Raw genomic sequence first — 14228 nt, 5'->3', positions numbered from 1 at the left:
TGCAAGTTCTCCCACTTAAAAAGACGAGAGGCCTGTAATTTTCATCATAGGTACACTTCAACTATGACAGACAAAATGAGAAACAAATCCAGAAAATCACATTGTAGGATTTGTAATGAATTTATTTGCAAATTATGGTGGAAAATAAGTATTTGGTCAATAACAAAAGTTTCTCAATACTTTGTTATATACCCTTTTTTGGCAATGACAGAGGTCAAACGTTTTCTGTAAGTCTTCACAAGTTTTTCACACACTGTTGCTGGTCCTGGTCCCTTTGCAGAAAAACAGCCCCAAAGCATGATGTTTCCACCCCCATGCTTCACAGTAGGTATGGTGTTCTTTGGATGCAACTCAGCATTCTTTGTCCTCCAAACACGACGAGTTGAGTTTTTACCAAAAAGTGATATTTTGGTTTCATCTGACCATATGACATTCGCCCAATATTCTTCTGGATCATCCAAATGCTCTCTAGCAAACTTCCGATGGGCCTGGACATGTACTGGCTTAAGCAGGGGGACACGTCTGGCACTGCAGGATTTGAGTCCCTGGCGGTGTGTGTTGCTGATGGTAGGCTTTGTTACTTTGGTCCTAGCGCTCTGCAGGTCATTCACTAGGTCCCCCCGTGTGGTTCTGGGATTTTTGCTCACCGTTCTTGTGATCATTTTGACCCCACGGGGTGAAATTTTGCATGAAGCCCCAGATCGGGGGAGATTATCAGTGGTCTTGTATGTCTTCCATTTCCTAATAATTGCTCCCACAGTTGATTTCTTCAAACCAAGCTGCTTACCTATTGCAGATTCAGTCTTCCCAGCCTGGTGCAGGTCTACAATTTTGTTTCTGGTGTCCTTTGACAGCTCTTTGGTCTTGGCCATAGTGGAGTTTGGAGTGTGACTGTTTTGAGGTTGTGGACAGGTGTCTTTTATACTGATAACAAGTTCAAACAGGTGCCATTAATACAGGTAACGAGTGGAGGACAGAGGAGCCTCTTAAAAAAGAAGTTACAGGTCTGTGAGAGCCAGAAATCTTGCTTGTTTGTAGGTGACCAAATACTTATTTTCCGCCATAATTTGCAAATAAATGTATTAAAAATCCTACAATGTGATTTCCTGGATTCCCCCCTCATTTTGTCTGTCATAGTTGAAGTGTACCTATGATGAAAATTACAGGCCTCTCATCTTTTTAAGTGGGAGAACTTGCACAATTGGTGGCTGACTAAATACTTTTTTGCCCCACTGTATGTATATATGTATGTATATGCCATTCATTCATACAAGGATACACTTTCATGCTTGGGTTAGGACCTCCATATTGTAGCTTATAGAGACCACAACTGATGTATTAAAACAATCTACTTTAGTTAAGATACAAACATCATGAAGCATATAACACAATCAATTAATTTGACTTCATGAAAATATGTTTTTTGGACCTAACTTGCATGCCACTTTTTCCATGTGGTTCTTTCTCCATTAAATTATGACCTCTTCCTGAATATTTGGTCACATTGTTAATTTTTGTATGGTTTCCTAGAAACAAGTGGTTGCTCAACTAACCCTTTGGCTCAATTTACCCCACTCTCCCATTGAAGAACTATAAATCAAACACTTAATCCAGATGTAGCCTGTTGCAAAAAAGGCAATAGGGTCAATATAGTAAGGATTTTTTGAAATACGCTTAAACAGGTGCCTAAAAATGTTGCCTTTTCTCATGAGATATTCTGCATTTTAGTGTAGCTCAAAGTAATATTCTTTGGAATAATTGCCTGTTATTGCCAAAATCTCAGTTGCCCAATAATTTAAGTGACTCTGGTCCTTTAAATGTGATTCAGAATAGACCACACCATTTTCATCATAGGGTGTTTTTCTCGTTGTGAGTACTAATACACTGAAGTACATTTCCGTACAATGTTAGTTACTATAATACGTTTTATAAGTAGTATATTGTAAAGAGTTGATATGACTTAGTGTCCCTCTGTACAAATAGATTGACGGAAGTGATCCTAAACTATGATTGGATGAGCCCTATCACGTCACGTGTTGGCGGAAGTAGCAAGAGCATCGTTTGCCAGATGTTTTTGCAACATGGCTGTATTGCTTAGAAGCTCTTCCAATTGAAAAACACTATCAACGTGAGTAGCTTGTTGTACTTTTGTTTAACAAACTGCTAAACATATTTTCATCGTAAATGCAACACTAACCAATGTTTTCATAATGTAGCTATAGGCCTAGCTACGCCGAGGGAGACAAATCACTCTGGTGACACTCGCGCCAGATTTGAATGAATGATGCTACCCGGCCGTTAGCTTAAATTAATACAAATTGTAATTTAAATGGATAGTTGCGGGACGAAGCTACCCGGCCGTAGCAGAGGTTGGGCCAGGGGTATTTTGCAGCGAAGGGTAACGTGTTCAACTTCTAGTTATTTAACTGCAGGCCTCTGCAACCAATACTGTTATAATCATAGCTATTACACTAGAGACATGACGAACCGTTTCCACGAGAGAGACAGAGCGTTCCATTTCCATCTTAACGGTCGTGCTATCAGAGATCCTTAGTACGTCCCTAACCCTCATTGAAGTAAAACATGGTTAGGCAAGGTTTAAGGTTAGTGCCAAGGGGGGGGGTATGGACATCTCAAGTATCCCGTATGGGGTACTAACGTTAGCTTGGAACTACCCTCTTCGAACTGGGGTGTAATCTTTACGCCGATTCTGTTGCAAAACGTTTTGGAAAAGAAACCATTCACTCCAAAAGTAAAACGAGAGTTTATATGGGACAACGTCAGGTAGGTCCCTCCCCGTTTCGTTCCGTTTGCAGTTTGATACTTAAACGGTAATTGGTTTCCGTAATCAATACACACACACCTGATGCTCTCCTGAAAATAAGTAGTCCTAGTATGTGGTGTTGTGTTGTATAGTGTACATGCTGATCATTGCTCCATATTGCTACCAAGTTCCCCAGTTATCTGTGTAACTCAAGTTTATTATGTATCTACAGTTTGTACATGTATTTTGTTTTCGAGTGCTTACTGTGTGTTTGTTCTAGTTTGTTTCGGTTTCTCGGGCTCTAACGTACTATGAGGCGCGGACGTGTGCGTGGTTTTGAGTGGTCAAGGTATTTCTACCTGCCTCTACCAGTGTCCTGTAAGGGCTGATGGGGAGAGTGTGTGGGTACTTATTAAATACAGCCATCTCAGTAGGCCTAGGACTACCAGTAGGCAGTAGGCTTTTGAAAGTCCTTTTTACCGAGGTTATTGTAGGCCAAGGGCAGGAGTAGAGGCTATTTAGAAAATCTGGTTAAATGTGTATTAGCCTACATACAGTCCCAGTCAAAAGTGTGGACACACCTACTCATCTAAGGGTTTTTCTTTATTTGACTATTTTCTACTTTGTAGAATAATAGTGAAGATATCAAAACTATGAAATAACACACATGGAATCATGTAGTAACCAAAAAAAGTGTTAAACAAATCAAGATATATTTGAGATTCTTCAATGTAGCCACCCTTTGCCTTGATGACAGCTTTGCACACTCTTGGTATTCTCTCAACCAGCTTCATGAGGTAGTCATCTGGAATGCATTTCAATTAACAGGTTTGCCTTGGAAAAAGTTCATTTGGGGATTGTCTTTCCTTAATGCGTTTGAGACAATCAGTTGTGTTGGGACATGGTAGGGGTGGTATACAGAAGATAGGCCTGTTTGGTAAAAGACAAAGTCCATATTATGGCAAGAACAGCTCAAATAAGCAAAGAGAAACGGCAGTCCATCGTTACTTTAAGACATGACGGTCAGTCAATCCGGGAAATTTAAAGAACTTTTAATGTTTCTTCAAGTGCTGTCACAAAAACCATCAAGCGCTATGATGAAACTGGCTCTCATGAGGACCGCCACAGGAAAGGAAGACCCAGAGTTACCTCTGCTGCAGAGGATAAGTTCATTAGAGTTACCAGCCTCAGAATTTGCAGGCCAAATAAGTGCTTCTCAGAGTTCAAGTAACAGACACATCTCAACATCGACTGTTCAGAGGAGATTGCATGAATCAGACCTTCATGGTCAAATTGCTGCAAAGAAACCACTACTAAAGGACACCAATAATAAAAAGAGACTTTCTTGGGCCTAGAAACACGAGCTATGGACATTAGACTGGCGGAGATCTGTGATTTTTGGTTCCAACCACCGTGTATTTGTGAGACGCAAAGTAGGTGAACGGATGATCTCCGCATGTGTGGTTCCCACCATGAAGCATGGAGGAGGAGGTGTGATGGTGTGGGGGTGCTTTGCTGGTGACACTGTCTGTGATTTATTTAGAATTCAAGGCACACTTAACCAGCATGGCTACCACAGCATTCTGCAGCGATATGCCACCCCATTTGGCTTGCATTTAGTGGGACTAAAGGAAAAACAGCCAACAAGTGCTCATTATATGTGAGAACTCCTTCAAGACTGTTGAAAAATAATTCCAAGTGAAGCTGGTTGAGAGATTGCCAAGAGTGTGCAAAACTGTCATCAAGGCAAAGGGTGGCTACTTTGAAAAATCTAAAATAAATTTTGATTAACTCTTTTTTTTGCTTGCTACATGATTCCATATGTGTTATTTCATAGTTTTGATGTCTTCAATGTTATTCTACAATGTAGATAATAGTAAAAATAAAGAACCCTTGAATGAGTAGGTGTTTCAACTTTTGACTGGTACTGTATATGACACAGCAGTATTGATAGTGTTGGCTTAGACTATTACGCCTTTGTTTGATTTGACAGTAAGAGTGGGTTTGGTAATGGTAAAAAATTAAATGTTGATTATATCTCTCACCAGATGCAACGGCGAACTCGCACAGTTAAAGTCTACACGGAAAAGACAACAGATGGAGATTCCGATGAATTGTGAGTTTTAACATAAGTCAGGAATCGTGTATGGAATTCATTTGATAAAAATTGTGTTGTTTTGTGTGTATTCTAAAGCTTCTGTATTCACAGTTTCCCTTTTGATCAGTTTTCCATAACACAAGCCTCTGTTCCCTTAGTAGTCCACACACTCAGTCAGCGAGTGAAGATGAGATTGAAGAATGGCAGCCAGAATCCAAGGCCCCCAAGAGGCAGCAGAAAGCTCAGCCAAGCGAGAAGAAACCAGTGGTGAAGAGGCAGGCTAAACCTAAAGAGCCCAAGGAATCCAAACCCAAAGCCCCACGCAAACCAGTGGAGAGGAAGCCCCGAGCTCCCAGAGCCCCTAAAGCTCCCAAACCCCTTAAAGCTCCCAAACCCCCTAAAGAACCCAAACCCCCTAAAGTTCCCAGAGCAACAAAAGGAGGTAAAAAGCAGCAAGCTCTGTTAGAGGAAGGGGCTGGAGGAGTCAATCAGACTAACTCCATCTGTGATGCAGCGGAGTCACAGCAGTCAGCCAGGGTCAAGAAGGAGGTAAGAGTCATGGAAACTCTCCACCTGTTTAGTAAGCTTTTATTACGCCAGTAACAATATTATGTTCATTTGGTTAGACATTACTTGCTTTGCAATTGCATTAATGGAGTTGAGTGATTTGTGTTATTACAGTGGTATAGGGACTTAGAGGTACAGTGTAATACGAACTGCTCAACATGATTTCTATGAAATTACTACACATTTGGCTGTACATAATGGTAGACACCTCACTGACTGACTTCACCGCTTGTTATATCAGGTAAGTGTTTATATACTCCTCCAATGGATGTCTTTCAGAGACTGTCCTTCATTGTGCCTGATGGATCCTGCAACAACAACATGTCCAGAGCAGGGGGCGGGTGGTCTGAGGGGCCGTCCTCCAGCCATCAGCCTTATGGGGGGAAGAAGGAAGAGCCTGAGGAGGACTTCGCGTTTGATGAGCCTTCTCTGAAGAGACAGAAGACCAGCAGTGCCCCTCAGGGCAGGCCCACCAGACTGCCCACCTCAGGAAGAGCCTTTGGAGAAGACCTGAACATGAACTGGGACCTTATTCAAGTAAGTCCTTTGCGTAATTCAACAACAAACCATAATTTTCAGCTCTAACCTAAATAAACTGAACAGTTGCTATACTGTTGTGCCAAACCACCAAATATGTAAATAGCTGGTCTGACTGAATGGCACCCTAAAGTTGTCTGCAAAATAGTTGACCATTGCAATCAATGTATGTTTCCTCATTAATGTAGTATTATTCACATGGTACTTTGATTCCTCTGTGATGCAGCATTCTCCTCTGTGTGTTGTCAGTTGCTGTCTGAGAGGACAGGAGTGGACCAGTGGGTGTGTTTGAACATTTCCCAGCTCTTCAAAGAGGAGAACACCATTCCCTTTATAGTGCGCTACAGGAAAGAGATGATCAACCACATGGACGCAGATGCCGTGAGGGATGTGCAGCTGGTGCTGGAGGAGATCTAGTGAGGAACTTATTAGTGGGGTGCTATACCAGTTTATTAGACTGGAATAGAAAATACTATTTCACTTGTTTATTTGACTTCACCATAAGTAACTTAAGATAATCAAACAAATATTTCATAGTAGCCAGTGGTGTAAAGTACTTAAGTAAAAATACTTGAAAGCACAAGCTAAGTCGTTTTTAGGGGTATCTGTACTTTAATATTTATAATGTTGACTACTTTTACTTCACTACATTCCTAAAGAAAATATTGTACTTTTTACTCCATACATTTTCCTTGACATCCAAAAGTACTCATTACATTTTGAATGCTTAGCAGAACAGGAAAATGGTGTCATTCACAAACTTATCATGAGAACATCCAAATCAAATCAAATTTTATTTGTCACATACACATGGTTAGCAGATGTTAATGCGAGTGTAGCGAAATGCTTGTGGTTCTAGTTCCGACAATGCAGTAATAACGAACAAGTAATCTAACAATTCCAAAAAAACTACTGTCTTATACACAGTGTAAGGGGATAAAGAATATGTACATAAGGATATATGATTGAGTGATGGTACAGAGCAGCATAGGCAAGATACAGTAGATGATATCGAGTACAGTATATACATATGAGATGAGTATGTAAACCAAGTGGCGTAGTTAAAGTGGCTAGTGATACATGTATTACATAAGGATGCAGTCGATGATATAGAGTACAGTATCTACGTATGCATATGAGATGAATAATGTAGGGTAAGTAACATTATATAAGGTAGCATTGTTAAAAGTGGCTAGTGATATATTTACATCATTTCCCATCAATTCCCATGATTAAAGTGGCTGGAGTAGAGTCAGTGTCATTGACAGTGTGTTGGCAGTAGCCACTCAATGTTACTGGTGGCTGTTTAACAGTCTGATGGCCTTGAGATAGAAGCTGTTTTTCAGTCTCTCGGTCCCAGCTTTGATGCACCTGTACTGACCTCGCCTTCTGGATGACAGCGGGGTGAACAGGCAGTGGCTCGGGTGGTTGATGTCCTTGATGATCTTTATGGCCTTCCTGTAGCATCGGGTGGTGTAGGTGTCCTGGAGGGCAGGTAGTTTGCCCCGGTGATGCGTTGTGCAGACCTCACTACCCTCTGGAGAGCCTTACGGTTGAGGGCGGTGTAGTTGCCATACCAGGCGGTGATACAGCCCGCCAGGATGCTCTCGATTGTGCATCTGTAGAAGTTTGTGAGTGCTTTTGGTGACAAGCCGAATTTCTTCAGCCTCCTGAGGTTGAAGAGGCGCTGCTGCGCCTTCCTCACGATGCTGTCTGTGTGAGTGGACCAATTCAGTTTGTCTGTGATGTGTATGCCGAGGAACTTAAAACTTGCTACCCTCTCCACTACTGTTCCATCGATGTGGATGGGGGTGTTCCCTCTGCTGTTTCCTGAAGTCCACAATCATCTCCTTAGTTTTGTTGACGTTGAGTGTGAGGTTATTTTCCTGACACCACACTCCGAGGGCCCTCACCTCCTCCCTGTAGGCCGTCTCGTCGTTATTGGTAATCAAGCCTACCACTGTTGTGTCGTCCGCAAACTTGATGATTGAGTTGGAGGCGTGCATGGCCACGCAGTCGTGGGTGAACAGGGAGTACAGGAGAGGGCTCAGAACGCACCCTTGTGGGGCCCCAGTGTTGAGGATCAGCGGGGAGGAGATGTTGTTGCCTACCCTCACCACCTGGGGCGGCCCGTCAGGAAGTCCAGTACCCAGTTGCACAGGGCGGGGTCGAGACCCAGGGTCTCGAGCTTGATGACGAGCTTGGAGGGTACTATGGTGTTGAATGCCGAGCTGTAGTCGATGAACAGCATTCTCACATAGGTATTCCTCTTGTCCAGATGGGTTAGGGCAGTGTGCAGTGTGGTTGAGATTGCATCGTCTGTGGACCTATTTGGGCGGTAAGCAAATTGGAGTGGGTCAAGGGTGTCAGGTAGGGTGGAGGTGATATGGTTCCCTGGTTATCCCTACGGCCTGTGATATGGTGGACTCAATAAACACATGCTTTGTTTGTAAATGATGGTCAGAGCATGCCCCTGGCTGTCTGTAAATTTAAAAAACAAGAAAATGGTGCGGCCTGGTTTGCTTTATATAAGGAATTTGAAAAGATTTGTACTTTTACGTTTGATACTTAAGTATATTTTAGCAATTATATTTACTTTTGATACGCAAGTATATTTAAAACCAAATACTTTTAGAATTTTACTGAAGTACTATTTTATTCGGTGACTCACTTTTACTTGAGTCATTTTGTATTAAATGTACTTTTACTCAAGTATGACAGTTGGGTACTTTTTCCACCTCTGATACCCTGCATACTGTATATTTGTATGTCTGCATAAATAACTGTTACAACCAGTCAGTCCAATAACAGATCATCTCCGTTAGATGGCGCCAATCCGACAAGTTGGGTATTATTATAGTTGCCGATATTTTTTTTGTGCGTATTTCATCTGTTTTTCTGTGTGTGTGTGTGTGTGTGTGTGTGTGTTTCTGTATTGGTGTGTATGTGTGTCCATGCATGTTTTCATCTGTGTGATCCTGTGATCTTTCTAGTGCACTGGCGAAGAAGACGCAGACTATCAGTCAGACTCTTAAGAAGGAGGGAGTCCTGACTGCTGAGCTGGAACAGGCTCTGAGGAACTGCAGGACCGCTGATGAACTGGACCACGTGGTGAGTGAGAGCAGTCTACTTAGGGTTGCAAAGGGATGGAATGTTACCGGTAGTTTTTTATTTTTATTTACCAGTAAACTACTGGAATTCTGGAAAATTTCAAGGATTTTTTGGAGTTTTCATATTTGATTTATTTAGCTGCAAAGCATTATCCTAAATATAACCCATGAACTTCATGAATACTGTTAATGTTTAATATTTTTCCATAGTTGATCAAAATTACCTATTAATTACCAACATTTCAGGAAATTCCAACTTTGGTAAATTACAGGGAGTTTTTCAACTCTAGGTCTACTTGACCAGAACTGGGCGGTGCATGTATGTGATCTGGACCTGAACTGGAACATGTGATGACTGACTCACTGCCTGATGGAATATCCTCTCTCTGATGTGTGCTTGTACCCCTGCAGTATGCACCCTACAAGAAAGGCAGCAAGCTGAGCAAGGCCTGTCGTGCCAGGCAGCTGGGACTGGAGTCTGCTGCCCAGGCCCTGCTACAGAGTCCTTACACTCTGGACCTGAGAGCCTGGGTCAAACCTGGGAGTGAAGGTACACACATTATACTGCCAATGGTACTGAATTCCCTGTTGGAAGATTCCCGGATTTCCTGCTTATCTACTTCTAATTGTAGGAATCTTCCAATCAGGATTTCAGGAAAACCAGGAAATTTGGGGAAAGAATTTTGCAACCCTAGCCCTGTGTCTCACACCTCACATTAGCCAGCTGGGCTAATCTGCAGCAACTCCAGTTCTTTGCCATTATCAGTTACCATGGTTTTAAAGAATTGGTCACAAGAGGGCAGCGAAGGTCTATGAAAGGGGACCACAATGGGGATGCTTTGGCTAGATATAATTTCTCCCAACCCCCCTCCGTAAGATACGGTTGATTGCACTTCCAGTGAAATTGAATGTATGGTAATTCAGTATAATGCCATTGCTTTCATATGCAGATGAAAATACATTTCCATTAGACCTATAATACTGGACATGCGCTCTCAGAATTCAACACATAACGATGTTGATCTTTGGACACCGGGTTTGCTTTGAGTAACACAGTCAAACCTTTTACATACTGTACAGGGGAAGTATTGATGTTAGTTTCTGTGGAATAACATTTTACTGCTCAAATCTCCCAGTATGCTGTCCCACTGATACCATAGTGTTAGTGCTACAACTAGTTTATTACTGTGTTCATATCCTAATGTGAATTATATATACATAATTTCTGCATGTGTCTGCCCCACAGGATTGTCCACCTTGGAGGAGGTGTCGACCGGAGTGGTGCAGATTTTGGCTGATATTATTGCTAAAGACGGAGAGACTCTGACCCATATAAGATCGCTGTAAGAACTTTCTCCTTCTCTCCCTCTTTGCCTTCCACACTATGTACAGAGCTGTGTTCCCCACTCCATCTGTTCCCCGTCTCCAATCATTGTTTCAGCTAAACCTGCGATCTAGCTGGTAATAAGTACTCTGTGACACTTCTTGGCATCTGTGTGTGTGCATAGATATTTCAAACTTCTTTTGAACGTTATTTACAGTGTTACGGTTATCTCTCTCTCTGTGTGTGTCTCTCTCTCTCTCTGTGTCTCTCTCTCTCTCTCTGTGTCTCTCTTTCTCTGTGTCTCTCTCTGTGTGTCTCTGTCTCTCTGTCTCTCGATCTCTCTCTTTCGGTCTCTGTCTTTCGGTCTCTCTGTCTGTCTCTCTCTCAGATGTGATAAAAGCATGGTGATGCTCCAGTCGTCTGTGTCTAGGACAGCCCTGAAGGAGCAGCAGAAAGAGGGTCACCAGGGGAAGCCCAAAGACATTGACAAGTTCCACCTCTACTGTGACTTCACCTGCAACGTGCAGCATATTCAACACCACCAGGTGAGTCCCAGACAGACCCCTCAGCCAGTAGCAGGGAAATGGCTTTCTCATTTCTATAACTCTAGCTCTAATCATGCATTCAGGTCAATGTCTTCAATGACAAGATGCATTATTTCCATCCATTACACACTAAACCACATTCAGTATCTAACACTGGTGAACACCTGTCTTGATGCCTATGATACATTAGTAGAACCACATAGTATTCAATGTGCTAATAGTCAACTGTTTGGACTATGGTATGAAATGTGTACAAAGCATTTCATGTTTACGTCTCTTTGTCCACTGAGCCCCAAACTGTTTATGTAAAAATGAGTGATCTTTGAGTAATATTGTAAGATCACTGTGAGTTTAACTCTGTGGCAGTGCTTGGTATTTCCCTCGGCCCCCTCCCTGCGTGCCACTTCTGAATGCTAGTCACGTCAGGCGAGGTTAACCATGCCCCCGTCCCACTCAACCTGCCCCCCACCTTTTCCTGTGGCAGCTTGGTTACTCAGAGTTGGTCCGGGGCCACATGTCACAGTGGGTCTGTCACGGGCGCACCCTGCCCTCCTCCTTTCCTCTCGCCCCGGTCTGTGTCCCCCCAGTCATTCCCTCTCTGCTCCTCTTAACATATGTGACATGTCCCCCGCCGATGTGCCATTGGATTAGGGCCTGAGATTGACAGGCGTTCCTCCACCGTGACAGCAGCTCACTGCCCTGAGAGACAAAAGGGAGAGAGCGAGGGAAGGAGGTAGAGCGAGAGAGAGAGAACGATAGAGTGAATGAGTGAGTGGCAGCTGCGGATGAGTGGTGCATAGCTGCAGTCATGGTGTTGGCCTTTCCATCCAGGCACTTGTGCGTTCTAGTCGAGAGCAGCCCACTCTGCGAGCGACATTGTTAATTTTGTGACGCGGAATTGTCACTGAGTGTTAATTTCTCCAGCAGTGACCTGCTAGCTGTTGGATTCCGGCAAAAATGAACCTTTTCTTGGCGTCATGTTTAAAGGGGAAAGGTTGTTGTATGTGTTGTGACAGGAGGCATGTGTACGCACATACAGTACTCGCTGTTTAATTTAGCACATTAGGCTAGCCGCAGTCAGGCAGGCGGTCAGGCAGGCAGTGTATTAAGGGTGTTAAGTTGTGGTATGTATTTATGCAGCTGGGTACAGAAGCTCCTGGAGATAACACTTTAAACTGAACACTTAGTTATAGAATTAGTTGATTCTAAATGGTGTTGTTTTAATGGGTTGAAAAAATGCATTTCTGTTGAAACATCACTTTTTTAAAAATAGTTTATAAGCATATGCACTAAAAGTATGATTCATCATCAATATATATATATATATTTGTGCTAACTCTATTCTTCATCTGTACTGTGAAGGTATTTAGACAATGATTTCTCTAATCTGAGTCAGTGAAGTTGATATTTCTAAAGACCACTGAGTTTCTATTTCCTCTGGACTTCTAGACATTGTCCTTTTGCAGGGAATTACCGTTAGCCTGCACATAACCAACTACACAGTACACAACAATTCTTACAGATTGTCAAATGGCAGTTGAAGTTGTATGCCGTTTGGAATGTATTAGCCAATATCAGATTCAATTTGTCGAACATTTTAACTCTCTTGAAGTGCAGAAACAAACTGTATAATTACTTTTAATGAGTGCAGGTGTAGTGGAACGAAAATAAGTAAAAGGGGAAATCTGCATTTAACCGTCAGTATCAATTCCATCGGTTTACACAGGTATTTAAGACCTGACTGAACACTCAAAAGAAACACTATCACAATGATGTATTAATGTACACACATTGTAGAGTAGGTGTGACTGTCTACCCTGTGCGTGCCTGGTCCTCCCTGTGATTGACAGGCGTGATGGTGGAGAGGTGAAGTGGGTACGGTCAGCAGTACTGCGTCCCTGCGTTGTGACCGGTGTGTTTTCCCGGGGGTGACCGATGCGTTGCGACAGGGCTGGTGTCAGGTGACCAGCTGGCCTGATTGATTGTTTAGCGTCCGCCTCACGCCGCCTCACACCCAGGACCTCCAGCTGTCCCTTCCCTCCCTGCCAGGGAGGGTCAATCACAGGTTCTTGCACCACAACACTGACTACACAGAGCAACATGATCCGACTTCCTCTGCTCTCTTAGGACAGACATTTGGAAAAGTCAAGGAAATAGGTGATAATCCATTGTTCAGTGCTTCTTTCTCAGTTGCACTGTTGCTATTAAACTAAGATGCAGCTGGAGTTGCACTATTTTTCTCAGATGGTCAGGGTTAGCCCGTCGAGTCTAGTTGTAGATTTCACCGTTTTAAGTATTGATCCTAGAGATGGGCTGTACGTTGGCTTTGTGTGCCATGTTCAGAACAGAAATGGTTGCTGTCACTTGGGCTCTTTCACAAACTATACATATAACTAAATGTGATGTGCAACATAGAAAATGTATGTAACATGATTTCTAAGCATTTAGTAATCATTAGGAAGTATTTCCTCAATTACTAAATGCTTAGAAAACATGTTATATACATTTTCTGTGTTGCACATCACATTTAGTTATATGTATAGTTTGTGAGTCCATTAAGCATTATTGATTACTTCCTAATAATTACTTACAACTTACAACCACAGTTTATCTTCCCACCATAGTTTCATGTATATTAACAACAGGGCATCATAATGACAAACTCAATTTTAGCCATAGTTAGAGTGCATCAACAGTGCCTCTCCATAGCTATTAACATCTTGCTTATACTTTGGAATATGCCATTAGGGATTTGTTTTTCTAACCACAGCTCTAATTCCCTTTGCGTCTCCAACTGGTTTCTAATCTTCTTGTCTGTGGTTGGCCTGGAGTGTAGTGGACCTAAATTTGTCTGCTTCCTCAATTATAGACCGGCTGTGATGGACAGGTGGGGAAATGCATGCCTGTTCTCTGCAGTTGGACTGGCAGCTATTTGCATTACGCGCAGCCAGATGTGTGTGCGTGTGTGAGCTACATTTCCTTTATAACAATAGAGAAACAGGACATTTGCCATTTTTAAATCATGGTTTAATGATTATCTACAATTTCAAAAATAAACTTAGCATTAAAACAAATTGTCCAAGACTAGTCAGAGGGATCTTGTAATTTGTATGTTTTCCCCCATTATTTTATTTCAGTTAAAACATTGTTGTTTTATGAGATTACACATTTATTTGAGTGGTAATTATTTTTTGTCAAGTCACAGTTCAAATATAGGCTAAGGGAATAATGTGATTTCATTCTCTCGTTTTAGAATAATCACAGTATGTTTAATTCTTTAGCT

The 14228-nt window shown here is 42.3% G+C and overlaps 1 protein-coding gene across 2 annotated transcripts in view; it reads left to right on the top strand.

Moving 5' to 3' along the window:
- Window positions 1–1991: 1991 nt before the first annotated feature.
- srbd1 (S1 RNA binding domain 1) overlaps window positions 1992–14228 on the top strand; it is a 92829-nt gene continuing 80592 nt past the window's right edge. The window contains exons 1-9 of one of the 2 annotated variants that reach the window (XM_042306203.1): window positions 1992–2128; window positions 4813–4880; window positions 5024–5411; window positions 5709–5966; window positions 6216–6382; window positions 8960–9077; window positions 9488–9626; window positions 10323–10419; window positions 10789–10945. In XM_042306203.1, the coding sequence (XP_042162137.1) occupies window positions 4813–4880; window positions 5024–5411; window positions 5709–5966; window positions 6216–6382; window positions 8960–9077; window positions 9488–9626; window positions 10323–10419; window positions 10789–10945 (1392 nt within the window). In that variant the 5' untranslated portion in view covers window positions 1992–2128. Of the gene's footprint in view, window positions 2129–4812; window positions 4881–5020; window positions 5412–5708; window positions 5967–6215; window positions 6383–8959; window positions 9078–9487; window positions 9627–10322; window positions 10420–10788; window positions 10946–14228 lie in introns of both variants that reach the window. The other variant, XM_042306202.1, reaches the window with a different exon arrangement.

The sequence above is a fragment of the Oncorhynchus tshawytscha genome, linkage group LG25 (genome assembly GCF_018296145.1).
Source record: "Oncorhynchus tshawytscha isolate Ot180627B linkage group LG25, Otsh_v2.0, whole genome shotgun sequence".
Taxonomy (NCBI): Eukaryota; Metazoa; Chordata; class Actinopteri; order Salmoniformes; family Salmonidae; genus Oncorhynchus; species Oncorhynchus tshawytscha.
The sequence above is the reverse complement of the archived record's forward strand: the minus strand, read 5'-3'. Positions and strand labels throughout refer to the sequence as shown.